This window comes from Hyaloscypha bicolor, assembly GCF_002865645.1.
Source record: "Hyaloscypha bicolor E unplaced genomic scaffold K444scaffold_125, whole genome shotgun sequence".
Classification (NCBI taxonomy): Eukaryota; Fungi; Ascomycota; class Leotiomycetes; order Helotiales; family Hyaloscyphaceae; genus Hyaloscypha; species Hyaloscypha bicolor.
Window position 1 is genome coordinate 279392 of NW_020194627.1, and position 18745 is coordinate 298136.

Consider the following 18745-nt stretch of genomic DNA (forward strand, 5'->3'; position numbering starts at 1 on the left):
AAATTCAAAATATTTCCGAGAATATTATATCTTCCACTATGGTAAACACTTCAAGTCCAACATCAAATCCCCTCTCGAGAGATGTCACTGAGAACCCATGGAAAAGTCGAGCCGCGCCAAAGGTACGTATTTCTCCAGGAGTCGTTTTAATAGGCATGTTTCTAAGACAATGGTTTTTTTAGTTCTCATACTTCACACCGGAACAACACGTCCCCTCAGGAGCCGCGATCTATCACGCCAATGAAACATCCACCAGCAAGCTCTTCCAACCCCTGAAACTACGGGGCTTGACTCTACAGAATCGAATTTTCGTCTCGCCTATGTGTCAATACTCAGCAGAGGACGGACATCATACAGCGTGGCACTTTGCTCATCTCGGTGGGATTATCCAGCGCGGCCCCGGGTTGACCATCGTGGAAGCGACAGCAGTAACTCCTGAGGGTAGAATCACACCCGAAGATTCCGGACTTTGGAAGGACAGCCAGGTTGAACCTCTAAGGAAGATTGTGGAATTTGCACATAGTCAGAACCAACATATCGCAATTCAATTGGCTCACGCTGGGAGGAAAGCCTCAACTGTTGCCCCATGGATTGATCGCAAAGCTACAGCTACTGCTGAGGTAGGAGAGCTTGCACATTTTCGCTCTTATGATTCCAGACTGACCATGCTGCGCAGGTTGGCGGATGGCCAGACAAAGTCATCAGTGCCAGTAGCGATCCATACGACGAGCACACCTGTCTCCCGCACACAATGACCCTAGAAGACATCCAAAGTCTCAAACAATCCTTCCTCGCCGCCACTCACCGAGCACTCAAAGCCGGTTTTGACGTAAGTCCTTCCCCCCCACCTCTCCATCCAAACTAATTCCCCCATGCAGGCAATCGAAATCCATGCCGCCCATGGTTACCTGTTGCACTCCACCCTCTCCGCCGCAACCAACAATCTGCCCGCTCCCTACTCCGGCTCCCTGGAGAACCGCATGCGCCTCCTCCTCGAACTTACCTCCCTAATTCGTGACGCAATTCCCTCCACCATGCCCCTTCTTGTCCGAATCCCAGGCTCGGACTGGATGCCGCCCAATACCAACAACTGGGACATCGACCAGGCGATACAACTCTCTCTCGCTCTCTCCGAAGCCGGCGTCGATTTTCTCGACGTCTCGTCCGCAGCGCTGATGGCTGCCCAGAAAGTCGTTAGTGGGCCAGGATACCAAGTCCTTTTTGCAGAAGCAATTAAGAAGGCGCTTGAGGAGGCTGGGAAGGGAGATAATACCAAGGTCGGGGCGGTCGGCATGATTACGACGGGCAAGCAGGCGGAGAACATTGTGAAGGAGGGAAAAGCGGATGCGGTGCTTGTTGCGAGGGCGTTTCAGAAGAATCCAGGGTTGGTGTGGCAGTGGGCTGGGGAGTTGGGCGTCGAAGTGAGGGTTGCGAAGCAGATTGGGTGGGGGTTTGGTCAGAGGGGTGATGGAGGGATCAGGGGAGGGGATGCTGCTGCTGCAAGGGGGTGAAGGGGTGGCGCTTGACCAAGTTTTGCATAGACGAGAAGTGATTGAAGGATGGAAGACACCTCGGGAGTCTTCCAATGGGTACCATTGTTGATTTGTTCCGAAAACCCTTGTACGAGAAAATGAAACAATTTTGCATTGGGATAACTCCCACCGCGTCTCCTATGTATCAATATGACTAACGTTTCTTCTCCGCCGTCCTCCGCGGCACCCCCGTGGAAGCGCCATTCTGGCCATCTCGAGGACTATGTATTAGAGGCCCACACCTTCTGAAAGACTGATCGTTATCTCGGCCTTCAATGTAACAAAGCCTACTGCTCCACTTATTGCCCATCATCCCCCTTAGAGACCTTATTGTCCCTACTCACTTCCATTGCGTTCCCCATATCATAGAAGCATCCATAGAGACCCCCACCCTCACAACACAAAACACATCTGATCAGCTCCTGATTAGGACCCCACTGTAAGCACTCGAGCCGTCTGCCTAGAGACATCACGTTCGCCAGTGACTTGTGTGAAGTTGCAGTCCTACGAGCAGAGCGATAGATGAAATCTTTGAGGAGGAGATTGTCGAGGCCATTGCAGTCGGTGCCACAACGATGGTAGAGTCGTTTATAATCATTGCGCCAGTAACTGGTAGTACGTTAGCCATTGCTCGGATCTCTCTATATTGGAGTACCAAGACCATTCATTGTACCAAGTGAAGCAGGTATATACGTGGAGGCGGGTGAGTAACTGGAAGGCTGGGAGCCATTGTGTCGAGGATGGTTGGGGTATTCACTGCAATGCAGAGCAAAAGCCGAAGTCTGTTGAAGGTCTAGAGCGATACATTAGCAGCTGCTCTGGCCGGAGTCAGGCGGGACCAAAGTTGTCATACAAAACCAACCCGGAATTTTAATTGGCTGAGACCCGGACGGCCCACGAGGGTTGCCCTTTATGACTGAAAAGGACCGGTTGACTGGTCTGGTGTCGGTCCGGTTGTGCTTGCAGAGGTACCGTATGTGACTAGAATTGCACGTTGCTGTTGCTGAATTTACTGAGTTGTAGATGTTGCCTGTATCGAGTCAGCAATGTCAAGATCGGAGCCTGTTTTGTGGAGGCTCGCCTGCTCAGGCGTTCGGATGTGGCTATGCGGCAATGCGGCCGCAGGGGAATAATTCGGTTAGCCGAAGTCGACATCCACAGTTGGCAGCTCCTTGTGGCGCTCTTTGACGTATATCTGAGTTGTTCTTGGTCTAGTTGTGTGTTGGCCAATATTGTGAGGTACTAGTGGCGATTTTATCGCTCTGCGACAAAATCGCGGTTTTGGTACTTGCCGGTCGCCTGTCAGCTTGTCTACTGCTGAAATGTCTTGCCACACTCAGAATGCCTTGCTCCTCTTCATGAATGCCATACGCTCGCCCTCAATCGAAATTCAACACTCCTCCCATACCCTGCATCAATGGCTGGCGTCCAATGTCTCATTGGCTACGCCGCTGCGGATGCTGCTGGTACTGTCTCAACTCCTTCTCACTTTTCGAGTCCAAGATCTGAGGTACAGCCATAGCTTCTACCTACACAACTTCCCACTTCAACGTACCAAAAGCAAGGGGAGCTAATCAAGAGGATGCACAATCTTATGGGGCACCACCACAACAACATCTAGGCAGAAGGTGGCGACGAGCCTCATTTCCCAAATCTGACCAAACGCCTAGAGGCACCCCGGCTACGTCCAACTATATTCTTTTGAACGAGGCTTCGGGAACCGCACCCCCTCCCCCCAACCACCAACCCGAAGCTTGTTTCGCTAGCAGTTCAGAGTCCCACCCTCTCAGGACCAAGGTTCTTCCATCTGGTAGCCCCAAGCATTGGGTCAAGTTTAGCGGCGGACGAACCAGCTCAATCAGACCTTGAGCACGACAATGGTGCTATCCCAAAGATCCGGAATCCATGAGACCCGGATTTGCTCGTGCCCGTGCTCAGGCTCAAGGTCAGGTCTTGGACCAGCGCTATGGGTCTCGTTTCTGGAAAATTACTACAACATACACATTGCGAGAAGGTCTTCAAGGGCTTTTTGCAGCAGGATCAGGGAAACCAAAGCAAGTTGATTACGTCGACAGGGTAATTAGCGCATGCTAACCAATGATACATGGAAGTATTCCTGTTGATGCTGCTGTGAAAGGCGCCCACAAGAGACTTGTCGTCAACGTCAAGGTGCGCAAGGTCGCAGCCAAGGATCTTTTTGTTGGATAATCCATGGAATAAATGTGCAGCTGTCCCCGACAGATACATGTGTCAACTCCTCTTAAATTAACGGATCCACCACCTCGCTGTGATCCCTAGTCAAATGATATGAACAACGGCCACCATTCATACCTGCAGAACCTCGGGTTCTCAAAGCCTTTGTATCTCAACTCCTCGCTCATTCTCCTCTTCGGACCTTGTGTCTCTTCACCGCACCCCCTGAATACTCCGGACCTCTCCCTCGCGGATGAGAAGAAACTCCCAGTACAGTCAACATTTACCAGCGCCATCCTGTCTCACTTGGTTGAAAACCCGAGGTAACATGGACGATAGCGACAGCAACTCCACGCGTCGTCATCGTGTTAACCCCCCTATCCCCAAGAAATAGGAGTTAGCACCCTCCTTTAGGATATTTTTGGGGGTAGAATATTCCACCGGCTGTCGGATATTGCTGCAAGAGGTATCAATACTCCGAAAAGTTGGGACTTACTGGCACTGGACTTGAGCACCTATTCCATGAAACCGAGTTTCTCATATCCCTGCGCAAAGAGGGCAAATCTCCCCGATATCACACCCAAGTTCAGATACAAACATCTTGATTCTCCAGGCTCAATCCGGATCCTCCTTCTGCATCCTGCACCAGCCTCATCAGCTAGGATATGTTGCGACCTCACCGACACCACAATATCGGCCTGTGACCTAGATCTCTTCGAACACTATGTAGCCTTGTCGTACGTCTAGGGGTCCACGGACGACTTGCAGAACATTTATCTCGAGGATCATGAGTTCAAGATCACCAGGAACTTGAGCGAGGCTCTCTATAATCTGAGAGAGGAAAAGAGAGCTATCAGACTATGGGCCGATGCTATATGTATCGACCAGCAAGATGATGACCAGCGTAACCAGCAGGTGTCTCTGATGGGTCAGATTTATTCAATCGTACGGCACACGGTCATCTATCTGGGCCATTCCACTCCCTCCATCGATGCGGCATTTCAATATGCGGTGTCATCGGCAAAAGATATCTCCTCTGAGGAAGACGAACGCCATAAATCACCCGAAGAGCTTCAACTACAGCTCGTTGCAAGAGAATTATTGGACCGAGCGTGGTTCACTCGCATTTGGGCCTTTCAAGGATTGGTTCTCTCCCGCGACCCTTGGGTCCAGTGTGGTAAATCACGCTTGAAATGGACAACCTTCTGTGGTACCTTGCTTTGTACGTCAGTGGTCGAAGAATCGGATCATTCACCCGCGGTTTTCCCTTCGGAGTACATCGCACTTGAGAATTACTACACCGAATTCGAGACTCTGCGATCACTCAATGGTATAAGGACAGCGTACCGAATAGACAAAGTAGAGCGACAAGGTGTGTCTGAGCTTGCACTCTTGGATCTCGTGACTTTTCGTCGTGGATTGGGTGTCACAGATCCTCGCGATATAATTTTCGGCCATATGGTCTTGGTGGGAATGCCATTAGACGGGGTGCCGTTTGGTTCCAATGAGTCTCTGTTGAGAGCCCCTGAGTACGGGAAGTCAGTTGAAGACGTTTTCATGGATTTTGCACGCGACATGATGGAGTGGTATGGATTCTTGGAGATTTTCTCCTACAGAGAGGCTCTCTGCCCGTCTAAAAGAATGTCAAACCTTGCGTCTTGGGCACCAGATTGGTCGGTTCACCCTTTCAAGCAGCCTCAGATTATCAAACCAAGAGGGTGGAAGTGGCTGTCGGGTGCAAAGGCGGCTTTTCAAAGGCCACACTCATGGATTCCCAATTCACGACTGCTATTAGTTTCAGGGGACTCTTTCAAGGTTGTTGAGGTTAGTCGAGTGATTCCCTGGAATCCGTCAGATATCATCGTGTTGGGAGATGATGAAAGCTTTTTTGTGAGAGATTTTAGGTGGTTTCTCGACAATCATTATCACTAAAGCTACACTTACTTCCTCCCAGGCCGATTGGCGCAACGAGTTGTACTGGAAAGTATACGGCCACTACTCTCAAGCCATAGGCCGGCAGTTTCTACCAAAACCCAATTTTCCGTGATCAATATACTCTTTGATCCCTTTAATAAATCACGCATCTTTCCCTAAAGAGAGGAGCTTTAATAGTTGGAAGCTCTCTGGGCTCGTATTTGCTCATACTTTCCAAGTGAAAGAAGCGTCCATCCATGCTGGGCGTCGACTTGCAACTCTGGAAAGCGGCCAAATTGTACTGGTTCCGCCAGATGTTGCATATCAACTAGACATAAGTTTGGGACAAGACTGCAAATCGACCTTTGTTTTCCGTCCTCTCGATAGAGAAGCTGCCAACAAATCATTGCGTAGGTTGAGTGCATCTCAGCTGCAGGCTTTCGGTCATTTTAGATTCCACATGCTACATTGTGAGGGATTAGGGCCAACTAGTGAAGAGTACCAGCAAGGCCTACTTCTCGGCCAAGCTCGGGTTTTTGAAGATGGAGTTCAACTAGAAAGAAATTGGAGGTCTGCGAATACTCAGCTACTAGTGATTCACTAGCAAAGAATGATAAATTGGCGAGCGTAGTTGACTTCCCTATAGTCTGTGGAAGACTTGGTGACTGAGTACTTTCCAAACCACTCAGTGGATCGTGAAACATCCTTCGAGTGTGGCACCTTGTTCGCATTCTGCCACTGCCATTTCATGAAGCGGTTTGGGCCATTCAATGGCTCGCGACCGAGGGCCCCACACTTAACAACACACTGTGAAAATCCAGACAATTGTCAATTCCATATCCCAACTCAGCACTCACTGGTCTAGGTGACATGGCTGTTCGGCCCCGCTCACCTGCAACGTCTACTAACTTGTATGAGATCACTCTCCTTCCATTCCTCACCGAAAGCCCTATTCCAAAGTAGGAGAAAGACTAGCCTCCCTACTGAAGTCTCCCCATGGCAATCTCAAGTCGGGAGCCCTAATGAGTCATGCATCACGTGCTCGCTTCCCCCTTTTCCCTTCCCACATGCTTCCATTCATCCAAGCACCTAGCCTCGTGAACATATTCCATTGCCAGTGTTCAAATAACCACATCTCAACTGCAGCGGTCCGGCTCAACGTCTTCAAGCTCGTCAAAAATACAACAATTGAGATCGGATCTCTGGACATTCATTCAAAGCATGAGTGGAATTCTATCGAACTATTATACAAGTCCACTAACACGCAGCCCTAATGCAATGCAAACTCCTCCCATGCTTTGTCTCCCAACTCCCCCTCCCACCCAAAGATTTTGAAGTGTTTGTTGCCGTTCATTTCCTCTTCGGTGAGTTGATGATTCTGTCGGTGAGCTCTCAATGATTTCGCTGTTCGCTCTGGATTTGTCTAGAAGGCTGAAGGGCTGAACTGTCGCGATCGCCTTCGCTCTTCTTCTGTGCCGGTTGAGGTTGGCGTGGCAAGTTTTCTGTTCAAGAAATGCTGATGTCTTCAAGCTCGGAATCTGCAGAGTCTAATGATCTGGCTGCCTCGAAACGAACTGGAGATTCAAGGAATGCTGTGGAGCTGACTTGGGCTTTTCTGTCACGCAGGGAAGCATGCAGTCACAATGCAGGGCAAGACAGACGTTTTTGCCTTTTCGAGGATTGCAGTCTAGCTGGAACAAATGGCTGAAGTTGGTCGGGTTGCTAAATACAGCAATGCCCCATCAATCCCCCAAGACAGCTCAAGACCTCCCGAGATCCTCCACGATTTCAGTAAACTACAAATCTACACTATAGCCAAGTCAAAAGCTCGTCTCTATAGTACACCGTGAGACAAAGGAAAGTGGTGGTACAAGTGGTGGTATAGGGGATATTCATACATCCAAAGAAAAGTGGACACAGTTCCAACTGTAACTTGAAAGTAAGTACAAGAACCAGAAATGATATCCCTGGTGTCTGCAGTCACAAGAAACGGCAGTTATGCCCCTTGTTGTACTTGTATGCATGAAAGCCGGTGCCGTACGCTTTGGCTCGATGGCATAGAGCACGCCGCGAGGCAGACATTAGTGGGTCAAGTCGACGATGATGAGTTCTGCATCAAGCACTGGCCTAGGCCAATGTTAAATCTTCGCCTATCGTACACAGACCCCGATCAAACTTTCCATGATAGCACACCATTCTCTCCCATATCAAATCAACTCAACTCGGGTACCACCGCATCATCAGTGGAACAGAATGAATCAAGATGAGGAAAACAGAGAAAACACCGAGGATGACGGGCACACGAGTTGGATAAGAGATAGAAATCGCAAAGTGTATATGAAACCTGGTCGCTCGTCTCCCAACTTCTCTGCCTCGCGATGAGACATGCCTCGAGTCCAGCGGTCACGTTGACCGGCCAGACGCTTCTTATTCTCTCTCGCAAGCAAGGTGCGCATAGCGATGCTGCCACCAAGCAGCAGACACCATGTAGGTCATGACAGTTGAGTGGCCGGCGGTGAACTTGGGACCGTTGCGGTAGATGTTAGAGGAGATGATGCCGTTGGGGTTGCCCCAACTACCAAGCAAGCAGACAAACAACACCGAGATCCTTGCCATCAATGGAGTTTGAAGAATTGGCGTTTGAAGAGCTGGTGTTTGAAGAACTGATGGAATGTTGGCACTTCTTGGACCCCGGAACTCCTTGATCACTTGCTCCAAGGGCTGGTGGTTTTGGGTCTCAAAGCTTGTTGATGCAGGATAGCCTGCCTAAGAGTTGTTTTCTTGCAAACAAGTGATTGGATGGTAGCGACCGGCATCAATGGAGTTTGGCACGGGATCGGAGTTGAGAAGGGTCGTAGGTGCTGGGCATCTCCAGTGAGTGAGGATCGTCAGGTTCTAGATAGTGGCCACTATAGTGAGAACCGTACTGTGGACCAGGTTGACAACCGTTTTGAGCACCATAGTGACCACTGTACGGGATAACATTTGAAGGATTGACATTTGAAGAGTGGTGTTTGAAGAAGTACCAAATGCTGGGAAACTCCCTTGGAGACTTGGGTGATGATTTTGGGTAATGAATTTCTGAAGATTCACGCCCTTGCAGTGGAGCGAGAGCAGCATCGTAGATTGGGATCAACAGAACCAAATGGTTGAGGCAGAGGCAGGGTTCGAAGACCGAAAATTCGGATGTGGCTATCGGAGGTGACTGACGAGATAATAGGCGGAAAGTAGGGTGAAAGAAAAGCCGTAAGTGATATAGAGTGGTACGTTTCATTGATATAGATCGGTTGCTCTGCCGAGAATTTGCAGACGGGGCAGGTCGGGTTGGAAGCAGGGGCCAGACATCGCTCGAGGAGGTCTTTACGCACGGCAAAGTACGATCAGAAGTATTGTAGATTAAGGAACAGCTTCCACTGCGCCCTTGATGTTCATCTCTCTAAGGCTTATTATCGGTAGCAACAGAGTAGTGTTGGTGACGAAATCTAAATTTCATACCCGGCGGCGATGCACTCTCCAAGACAAGCGAGTGCGAAAGAAGCTCCACCGGCTCCTCCTCTTAGTAGAACGTCTTATTCCGAGCAGTTCCATGCATACTTGAAGACCACATCGTTGACCTCTTTCTCCCAATGTGTCCGTGGCAAACTTGTGATGGAGCATACCGGTCAGCATGTTGCAGCTGAACTCCTACTTAAGAAACCTTCCAACTCGGTTCTCGAGCATGGCGTTCGTACTGGCATAAGTCGGTGTTGCTTTCAAGACTATGAAGTTAACATCTCCGTTGTATTGAATGCTGTGTCTCAGCAGCTCAGCAATAATCTCCCGTGAAGCAGGGGTATCTCGGTGCCTCATCGACTGAATTACAGAGACGTGCAAGGATTTTTGGGAAACGAAAATAAAGATAACCCAGCAGCTTGTTCTTGAGAAGGTCGACATCTTTAAGTTATTTCCCAGAATAAAAGGAAGATTGTGGAACGAAGGCTGTTGACCAGGGCCGGAAGATTGTTCAAACTTGGTCATTGAGAGGGAGTAAAAAGTCGTAACAAGGCTACCTTCTGCAGCGAAGCTCCGAAAACCTTGCAACCCTAACGAGAGGCAGCACGACAGTAGGCAAGGCGATTGGAGTCCTTGTTTTATCGCAAAATGTTACCGATCGGCTACCTTCGAGGGTGGTCCCCTCGCACAATTCGCCAGTTCCCTTGGTCAGGCTCGTGGCTTCTGGGTAGCTTGGGCAAGTAGGCTTTGGTTTGCAAGGCTCATTAGCCGAAGTTGAACAGGGAGCAGGCACTGGACAGCAGTGGTTTGTAAAAAATTGATTTCAATTGAAACCGGATCATTGAGCGTGCGGTTGGTGATTTTGAAGTGGTGTTTGGCGAGACGGATGGAAAGCAGTTCTTCAGAAGATAGCAGTCCGTTGCGCAAGACCAAAACATACAAATGGGCGAAAGTAAACACCGGTCGAGATGTAACATTTGGGGTTAAGTATCGATTTCTCGACTGGTCGAGGGAGAAGCGCTAGCGCAATGTCCCTTCCAATATTGATAGACAGTAGGATCCTGAGCCTCCGACCGAGTATACGATGAGAAATCCAAGTATTATCAAGGTCGTTATGGACGTTGGTGATATCCTGTAGCGATAATCTGCGCCAAAGAGGTGGGTGGGTTGGGCGTCTGCCTGGGCGAGCATGCCTCAATGCTGACCTCGGCTCGTGTTGTGGTTAGTTATTCGAAGGTAGAGATAGAAACAGCGATGACGGTTATAGTTGAGATGGATTGGGCTTGTAGGAACCTCTTCGGCGGTGTGTTATTCTTTGAGTGCCGTGATAATGGTCCCGATGTTGACATCCTGGGAGATCGATGAACCGATAGCGTGCGTCGGGGGATTTTATCTAGCGAGACTTCAACGAAGATGAGGAAATATCACTATCGAAGTTGATTGGACGCAGTGGCTCAGCTGTGTAAATGAACTCGATATCGTGAAAAGTTGGGGCAATCCAGAGGCTGGATCAATCCACTTGTACATATCGTTACTCTCTTGGACCTTGATCTGAAAATGCTTGGAGATGCCAATTCCGTCGCCAGGACTAGTTTAATAGCCGTTTAGCATAAGCTAAATCCAAGAGAACATGTTGGCGGTAACAGGGAAGGAGGCCGAGGGGTGGAAAGCTGCTCTGCGAAAACAGATTTCACATAAAGTGCTGGTGACCCGTATTGAACCAACATCATGACTTGAGCCAAAATCGCAGTGCTATCTACAGCGTTGGCACTTTGCCTTTCCTGCATTGCCATGAGAGGCCCTTTGTTCAAGGAACACTGACTCCTGTGCCAGACATCTCCACGGGTCAGCCGAGTTTCTGAACCGAGCGTCTCAACGGCCATCACATTCAACTTCGTATTCGTATGCAAAAAGGAGTCGATCTCTTTTGATTTTGAGCAGGAGCGCCACTCCAGTGAAGTCGAGGAGGGCCCACAGATGCTCGCAATCACCTGCGAATTCGGAGGCGTTCGGATGGTTCTTCAGGATAGCAGTGTTTAAGTCGGTGTTATGAGGTAAAGCGAATGGCTAGAAGCCTCAGGGTTCTTGATAGTGACCACCATACTGGCCAGTAGCGTTATGGTAAGTGCTGGCCATGCTCGGAGTCTCCGGCCATAAGTCATCTTTACCAGGGATAACAAATGAGCGGCCGCTCATATTGTTGCTCGAACAAGCTGGGCCTTGTCACCGTCCCGAGAAGGTTGGTAGGACATCCTCGATCTTTGGGCGAAGAAGATCTTGCTCTCTATTCGCAATAAGTGGTGTCGAGTCCTTTGCTTGAAGAGAAAAGTCAGCAAAGCTGCTGCTAAAATTACGTCTTTGGGAGTAGCTTTTTTGCTCACATCGTAGGTGGCCCGATGTTGGATCAGCTCGAAAATGGTAGCTGCTTTGCTCCATCCACCATACGGAGAGGTTTGATCAAATGGATGCCGGCATGTCGGTCTTCTGGCAACTCAAACAGATTTTGTAGTTTGTTGTCCCCGGGTAGGATCTTGCCAAGCTCGTTGATGCTTCATGACCCGAGTCAAACGAATCATCCAGGGCGCGGATTGAACAAAGGACATTTCACGGCCAAAGAAGAACGGTCCTTGAGGGTGATTGTCATCGAAGATCTTCGAAATTTCCTCCTGCAGCTTCTTGGTACATTCAGCTGGCTTGTTGAAGTCATATATCTTCTCACGACGAGGGTGGGGTTACGGAAGGATTGAGACACCGGAACAATTTTGTAGCATTGTGGGTTCCGGAAAGACCGTTGGATGCAGGCGACAAAAGATAGACGATGTGGCCTTGAGAGATTTCGACTTGGAAGATCGATCTGATGGCGGTGGTCAGTGTGACGATGCGGAGGTGGAGGTGAAGGTGTTGCTTTGTTTGTAAGGTGCTGATATGAAAAGGAGGAAGAAGGCTGCAACTTACGAGGATTATAGAAACTCGAGTCAGAGACAGCCTCATAGCCATCTTCGTTCTATGGATCAGGCTCGTCGGCATCGTTCATATCCTTCTCTCCCTTCTTTGGTGGGCTTTGCTTGGTGCCAAACAAGAACTTGTGTGGCGATGAGGCAGGCACAGAACGTCGAGTGTCTGACTTGCTTGTCAGAGACGACAAGTAGATTGTGATTCGTGCGCTCGAGCCGATCTCTCTGGGGAGGGAGATCGACCCCCTGAGCGAGGTGTCAGCTAGGCGTGGATAATAGAGCAATAGAACGTACAGAAGGCTGGGTGCAGAATAATGTCTTGAATGAACGTTTTTGTTTGAAGAGAGCGGCGCCTCTGCTAACCCCTCCCCGAGCGTTTGTATTTTCGAATTGCGGTTTGAGTGGTCGACCTCGACTCCTGGGGAGGGGGCTGTCCTCCATGCTTGCCTGGTCGTTGAACACCGGTTCAAGCCGACATCGGTTTTGGTGGGCGGATCAAGGGAGTGATCGTCCTGGCTGTCACGATCAGCTGAATAGCTGTTTTGTAATCTGAGGAATGACGGGAGGGATCAAAGGGAACGCTTACCTCGAGTTTCATACACTGCGTGAGCGAGACCCTGTGGGGCGATACATAGGATTTAGATTTTGGTTGAAGATGGAATTTTGCGAATTGGATTTGTGTGGGAGAGAAAAATAAACAAAAGTGAACAGGTTAAAGAACTTACAAGTGGATTGCGGCTGGTTTAGTCAACGGCTATATAGGAAGGGGCGAATATCGGTCCATGCATTGCGGCTCGACAGACAGCGGCTTGGATCGCAGGTGGCCGCTCACATGGATTGTTGATTGACCAAAAACCCCTCTTCTTGAGCCGCTCACCTTATTCTTACCTGGCTTGGAACAACTAAATATGGCTCGCATCTCTCTGTCCTTTCATCTGGCCTATATAGAACTGAATTGTGAATTTCAAGCTTCGAATGGAGGGGATCGCTCGCCTTGACGGTCTTGATCGTAACTATGAGTGTTTGAGACATCCTCTTAGGCAAAGTTTTCACCCCGCTTACTCAATTGGGGCCCACTAGGTCCGGGTGTAATCATTATACCTTCTATTATCATAAAACGCTTTCGCCAAGTTGAGTTTCGAATTTGTATGGCTGGCTGCTCACCCTGCATCATCGGCTTTTGTGACAGCAGACTACTCACTAGTTTGTCTCTGATCATCTAAGAGCGCCTGAACCTCAGAATTAGCTCTTATTTCCTGCTCCACATATTGGAAAAGGTGGAAATTATGAGGTATATAATAGCACACTGGGGCAACTGATCACTTCAATGCTGCAAACGATGAGTAGATATTTCTTTTACAAGCTCAATTTGAGCTCACAGAGTACTAGGGATTAGGCAATATTGAAGTGCGAGGCAAAGATAAAGGTCTTTGGTCTTCCTCAGCTGTCTTGACCAAGGGTACCCACAAGGGCTTCTGTTAGCCTTGCTTCCGGACTGCTCTAACAACGCTGGTTTAGCCTCATTACTTAAGCAACTCAGATAAAGTTGCTCTTTGTCTCAGTAGAAAGACAATCTAATCTGTATTGCACTCCGCGAAAATCGAAGTGGCTGGAATAGGGGGGAGGTTTTGGGTGAAGGTCACATGACCATAACTTCAACTTCCCCAGAACACCCTAACCACCCTCTATGCTAGTACAACTCTACTGAAACTCTTTAATAGAGGACTCCTGTATGGTTTATCTTCCTGTTTTAATTCGGGACATCTTTGGTGCTGACAAGCTCACGTGAAAAGCACGCTAAAAGATCCCACTAGGGGTCGCTTGTAAGCTTCTTCATTTCATCTCATCATCTCAAAATCAATTCCTTCAGAGCTGCACTTGCACGCATCGACATCACATTCGATCAAAAGCTACTAACTTGCCAAAGCTGCGCGAAGCGGATTCGCACTCGTGTTTAAAGCTGCACAGCCACCCCCACGTCCCACCAATATGAACTCAACTCGGCATGCAAATCGCTCTAGTCGTGGGCAATCAAAAGGAGGCCGTGGCCGTGGCGGACGCCCACAAGGAGGCTTCAACGACCGAGATAACACTGGCCCGGGAATGCATCCCCTCCCAAATATCTCACAAGTCATTCCCGGCGCTCCGGTATCAATTGTTCTGAAAGTCGACCAGCCCACAGGGAACGAAGTCCAAGGCATCGTCGCTGAACTCTTGACTCGAGGAGATCACCCAAGGGGCATTAAAGTCCGGTTGCAAGATGGTCGTGTCGGCAGAGTTCAGAGGATCGTCAGTGAGGAGGCGGCCAAAGCGGGGTCGGAGGGGCTTAGTGGGTTGGGGAGGAATGGTGATGTGAGGATGGGCATGGAGATCAATGCCAGCCTCCAAACGACATCTGCTCCTGTCGTGACTCGTGTTGGAGGTTTTACTGGAAGACGGTATGGCGACTTCAGGTTAGAGGAACCAGATGAGCCACTGAGTACCGGGTTGAGTCTGTCCGACTATGTGGTCACAACGTCGAAGCGCAGGGGTCGACAAAAGAAGCAGAATGATATGGGTCCAGATGCTGCAGAGCAAGAGGTCAATGAAGACGGAAACTCAATGGCTGCTTCGGACTCGACAACGATTGTGGCGAAGTGTCCAGTGTGCGGCGAGTTTGAGGGCGATGAAGTTGCCGTTGCTCATCATGTCAACACGCATTTCGACTGATCGCGTTTGAGGCCATGCAACTATTCCTACAGAATGTCATCGCCAATGATTAATACAAAGAGTTCCACACAATTATGAGCGCGGGTCAGGATCAGCAACACCAAAGATGAATTTCAGCAAATGATCTCTACCCCATTCTAGCAGCTGCCGGAAGGCAGATCTGCTTTGCTCTGTTTCATTCACAGCCTCAAACATAGCCTTCTCCTGACATAAGGTTGCTTGGAGAGAAATTGGCTCTTCAAATCTCGCCGCCATGGAATCTCGATACTTATCGTACATCGTCCAATGAGATGTGAGCTTGGTCTGGCCAGTTCGCTGAGACTGTGCCGATTCAACGCTGGTGCAGACCAAAACAATGCTTCCTCGCACCTTCAAAAGACATCGAGTAGCCGCTCCGCCTCCTTTCACGAGCCAAGTTATCTCTCATTTCATTCCTTCAGCCAGTCATCCAATGACAATGGGCAAGCCAAGCCATTTTACACGTGATTGTGGTGACATTGGGAGGCGGTGTGGACTTCTGCCGTCAGGCAACAACCTTCTGATTTTAGCACAGCCTCAGCTTGATCTGCACTAAACGGGAGCTCAACTCGACTTAAACTCCTCAGTAACTTGGGCAGAGGGGAAGGAAAGCACAGTCATCGAGAGCCTCAAAGAGAACCCTTCCAGAAGACTGGAAACGACGCGAACTCAATTTGTATTGCTTCTTCCGACATCCAGTGCCTTGCAGCTGAATCACTCGACGCCGCACCCCACCAGAATGGAAGGCTTCTTTGGAAACACTCAAGCGGATGCATCTCCTGATACTTTGAGGGCCTCCAGCTCCAGCCGCGCCTCCCTTACGCCCAATGATACGGCAAGAGAGTCGCCTCCAGAAGCCCCCATCGCGAAAGCCGACAGCGGGCAGATCAAGAAGCGGGGAAGGAAGGGACACAGTAAGTCGAGGACTGGCTGCTTTAATTGTAAAAAGGCCCGCATCAAGGTAATATACACCGATTTATATGCCTCAGACCCCTCAGCTCATGCGTGATCTAGTGTAAGGAAAACCGGCCCTCCTGTGACTATTGTGCCCACCGAGGACTGCAATGCGAATGGCCCGAGATTCAAATCAACCAAGTGGGGATAGTTATACGAAACCCGATGCCAGAGCTTACAATCCCGGCAGCTCCCCAGTCAAACTTACCAGTGTTCACAATGCAAGATTTCCGATTCTTCCAGCACTTCATCAGTTCGGCTTATCCTCATCACCCAATTGACAACGATTGGCAATGGACCCATGATGTTCCGAGTATGGCATGCGATGTAAGTCATCTTAGCCCGCCTACGAAGCATTGACTGATGGCAGTAGTTCGACTTTCTGCTCCACGCCATGCTCGCATTGTCCGCCTCTGATCTAGCAGCCAATTCGGATGACAGCAATGACATGAAACTCATTCCTACCTCGATTATGCATCGAATAAAATCCATTGAGTCCCTGAACAAAGCCGTAGCGGCGGGTATCAAATCCTGGCAACAAGGAAACGCCATGATTGCCACGTGTTTTACATTACTTTTCCAATCCGTCCTGCTGAATGATGGGCTATCCGAGTACATATCTTTCCTCCGAGGCATCCTTACGATCGGAATGCAAATGGGTCAAAGGAGGATGAAATTTGTGTTCGAGAGGCTTTGGGGTAACGAGCAGCTGCAGTCGAGGGACGCTGAACTCTCGGCTGCGCCTTTGATCAACGAAGAAGTAGTTTCAGCAGCCTGTCGGTCTTTCGAGAAAATGTCCCCACTACTCAAGACAAAGACGGAAATTGGCATGTATGGTCTTCTGCTCAGCATGGCACGCAGTCTAGTCACCTCATCGAAAGAAGGCAAGTCAGATATCTGTTGTAGGCGCTGCCATCTGCTAACGTGGCGCAGCCTACATCGGTTTGGGCAAAGTGTATCAACTGTTCATGATGATGCCGCACGAGGAGTTCCGCGAGTTCACAGACTCGAAAAATGAAGTGTGCCAGCTACTGCAAGCTCACTTTGTGGCTATGCAACTGATCATGACACCCATTAGCAGAGTTGAATGGGGGAAGAGAAAATCGCCAACTGAGATGCAGACAGAAGGGAGAACGGGACGGTGGCTAACCACGCTGCACAATGCGATGCCGCCGCATATGCGAGGGTATTACGAGTGGACTTTATGGGTTGAGAAGGCCAATTATACGAACTAAAACGGACTTATTGACGTTCATCGTGGGAAGAAAGTAGAAAATTGAAGTATAGAATATGATATCCCTCTTATACCCACCAGCAATCGGTCCCTCACACTACCATCTCGCCCTCCTCTGTCTCGATCCGAATCCGAAATCTCCTCCACAACACGGAAGAATCTCTCCAGCTTTCGCGTCAGCATCCAAACCCGACTATGCTAGTGACCACCCTATCATATTTTTCTAAAGTGGGAGTGCGATGTACCTCAATCCGCCACATAATCATCGGCACAACAATACCCCGCATCAACGCACCAAGACTATCCAGAAAGAAACGCTCTACCCAATTGGCTCGCTTCTTACCGCGATCTTCGCATTTCGTATCACGACCCCCTTTCAACTCGCTAACCAAAATCGAATGAGCCTTGCAGAGGCGCAGCACAGGTTAACCAGAGGGCTGAATGAGGCTGCACACCCGCGCGAGGGATTTCTTCTCCTTACATCGCCATTATCTCCTTTACTCCTCCTATAAAATATTTAATCTTCATCTACTGTAGCTAGAATCCAGCATATATTCCGACTCCATTCCCACAGCCAAACCGGAAGAAGACCCCGCCAACTCCTGACTTTCAGTTCAAGCAACACCTCGATGGCAACAACCACAACAACATACGCCAAGGGCGGAATTCCCCTTCGTACTATCCCCTCCTCCACCATCACCTCCTCTTCTTCATGCTCGAAACCCTACGACCCCTCAATAACAAGAACCTACACCCCATCCATCACCAGCACGCTCGCACCATCGACACTCGCACCCTCCACAATCTCCACAACCCGCTTTCTCCTCGCACCACCCGCACCATTTCTCCCTACCTCAACCCTCCAAATCCAAACCACAGGAAAAGCTCTCTTCCGCCTCCCGTCCCCTCCAAAGGAGTTAGAGATTCCGATTTTCTCGCTCGAGACGGGCAGACCTGTATACCTCTCTGTCCGTGGGAAGCGGAGTTCCGGAAATTGCACGCTGGTGGATGTGGATAGTGAAGAGGAGCGTGTGCTTGGGTCGACGGAATATCATTGGGGTCCGGGGAAATGTCCTATCGTCAGAGTGAAGGGAGTGGGGGAAGGGGGAGAGGAAGAGGATGAGTTTGAAATCCAAGGGAAGTCGTTAGTGAGCAGGACGACGATTTTTGAATGCCGATGGGGACGATTTGAATGGCGGTATGCTGGAAGGAAAGAGAGGGGTGAGGGAATGAGTAGTCTTCTTGTGCTTGAGAAGGTTGGGGATGGGGGTAGAGTCAGGGTTGCGCAATTGGTGAGGGGAGAAGAGACCAGGAGTCCGGGGAGTACAGGGAGCAGTGCAGGGAATGGGGGGCGGTTGGAGATGTGTTTGGATGATGGGGATGGGAAGGGGAAGGGCCAGGTGGTGGATGAAGTGACGGTTGTGAGTACGGTGCTGGTTATGTTGAAGAAGGAGATTGATAGAAGGAGGGCGTTGCAGGTTGCTATGATTAGTGCTGCGGGCTCTTGATTTCTTGGCTGATAGATGGATAGAGATTTCTTTGATTTAACTGTATTCCTAGTAGATTTCCCAATATGATGACACGATTTAACTTCAATAGCTCCTACTATTAAGCCCAATTAAATTCTCTAGATACCCCTTCTGAACTCCAGAATTCCGACCTCGTTTCTGTCCTTTAGCATATGTAACGGGCAATTCGACATCGAAATCTGACATGAGTATCTTCCATTTTCGTCTTCGGACATG

The 18745-nt window shown here is 49.5% G+C and overlaps 6 protein-coding genes across 6 annotated transcripts; 5 read left to right on the top strand and 1 right to left on the bottom strand.

The window, feature by feature from the left end:
* Nucleotides 1-11: 11 nt before the first annotated feature.
* K444DRAFT_537756 (putative NADPH dehydrogenase C23G7.10c) lies at nt 12-1511 on the top strand (the record flags this gene model as incomplete). Its single annotated transcript, XM_024875490.1, has 4 exons — nt 12-122; nt 183-620; nt 677-829; nt 879-1511. Coding segments are annotated over 4 exons (1335 nt in total), but the record flags the coding sequence as incomplete, so codon positions are not given.
* A 2736-nt stretch (nt 1512-4247) lies between these two features.
* Nucleotides 4248-5772, top strand: K444DRAFT_633583 (uncharacterized protein; the record flags this gene model as incomplete). The annotated part of the gene is made up of 3 exons (XM_024883631.1): nt 4248-4462; nt 4532-5615; nt 5680-5772. 3 exons carry the CDS (start codon nt 4248-4250, stop codon nt 5770-5772), a joined length of 1392 nt encoding a protein of 463 aa, XP_024732345.1.
* Nucleotides 5773-12135: 6363 nt separating this feature from the next.
* K444DRAFT_633584 (uncharacterized protein) lies at nt 12136-13117 on the bottom strand (the record flags this gene model as incomplete). Its single annotated transcript, XM_024883632.1, has 4 exons — nt 12136-12331; nt 12380-12614; nt 12672-12702; nt 12974-13117. The coding sequence occupies 4 exons, from the start codon at nt 13115-13117 to the stop codon at nt 12136-12138; spliced, it is 606 nt and encodes a 201-aa protein (XP_024732346.1).
* Nucleotides 13118-13728: 611 nt separating this feature from the next.
* Nucleotides 13729-14794, top strand: K444DRAFT_645671 (uncharacterized protein; the record flags this gene model as incomplete). The annotated part of the gene is made up of 2 exons (XM_024885108.1): nt 13729-13778; nt 14107-14794. The coding sequence occupies 2 exons, from the start codon at nt 13729-13731 to the stop codon at nt 14792-14794; spliced, it is 738 nt and encodes a 245-aa protein (XP_024732347.1).
* Nucleotides 14795-15551: 757 nt separating this feature from the next.
* K444DRAFT_537742 (uncharacterized protein) lies at nt 15552-17001 on the top strand (the record flags this gene model as incomplete). The annotated part of the gene is made up of 4 exons (XM_024875488.1): nt 15552-15773; nt 15827-16093; nt 16140-16668; nt 16721-17001. The coding sequence occupies 4 exons, from the start codon at nt 15552-15554 to the stop codon at nt 16999-17001; spliced, it is 1299 nt and encodes a 432-aa protein (XP_024732348.1).
* Nucleotides 17002-17157: 156 nt separating this feature from the next.
* K444DRAFT_617161 (uncharacterized protein) lies at nt 17158-18526 on the top strand. Its single transcript, XM_024881063.1, has one exon. It carries the CDS (start codon nt 17630-17632, stop codon nt 18506-18508), a length of 879 nt encoding a protein of 292 aa, XP_024732349.1. The 5' UTR covers nt 17158-17629; the 3' UTR covers nt 18509-18526.
* The last annotated feature ends 219 nt before the right edge of the window (nt 18527-18745 follow it).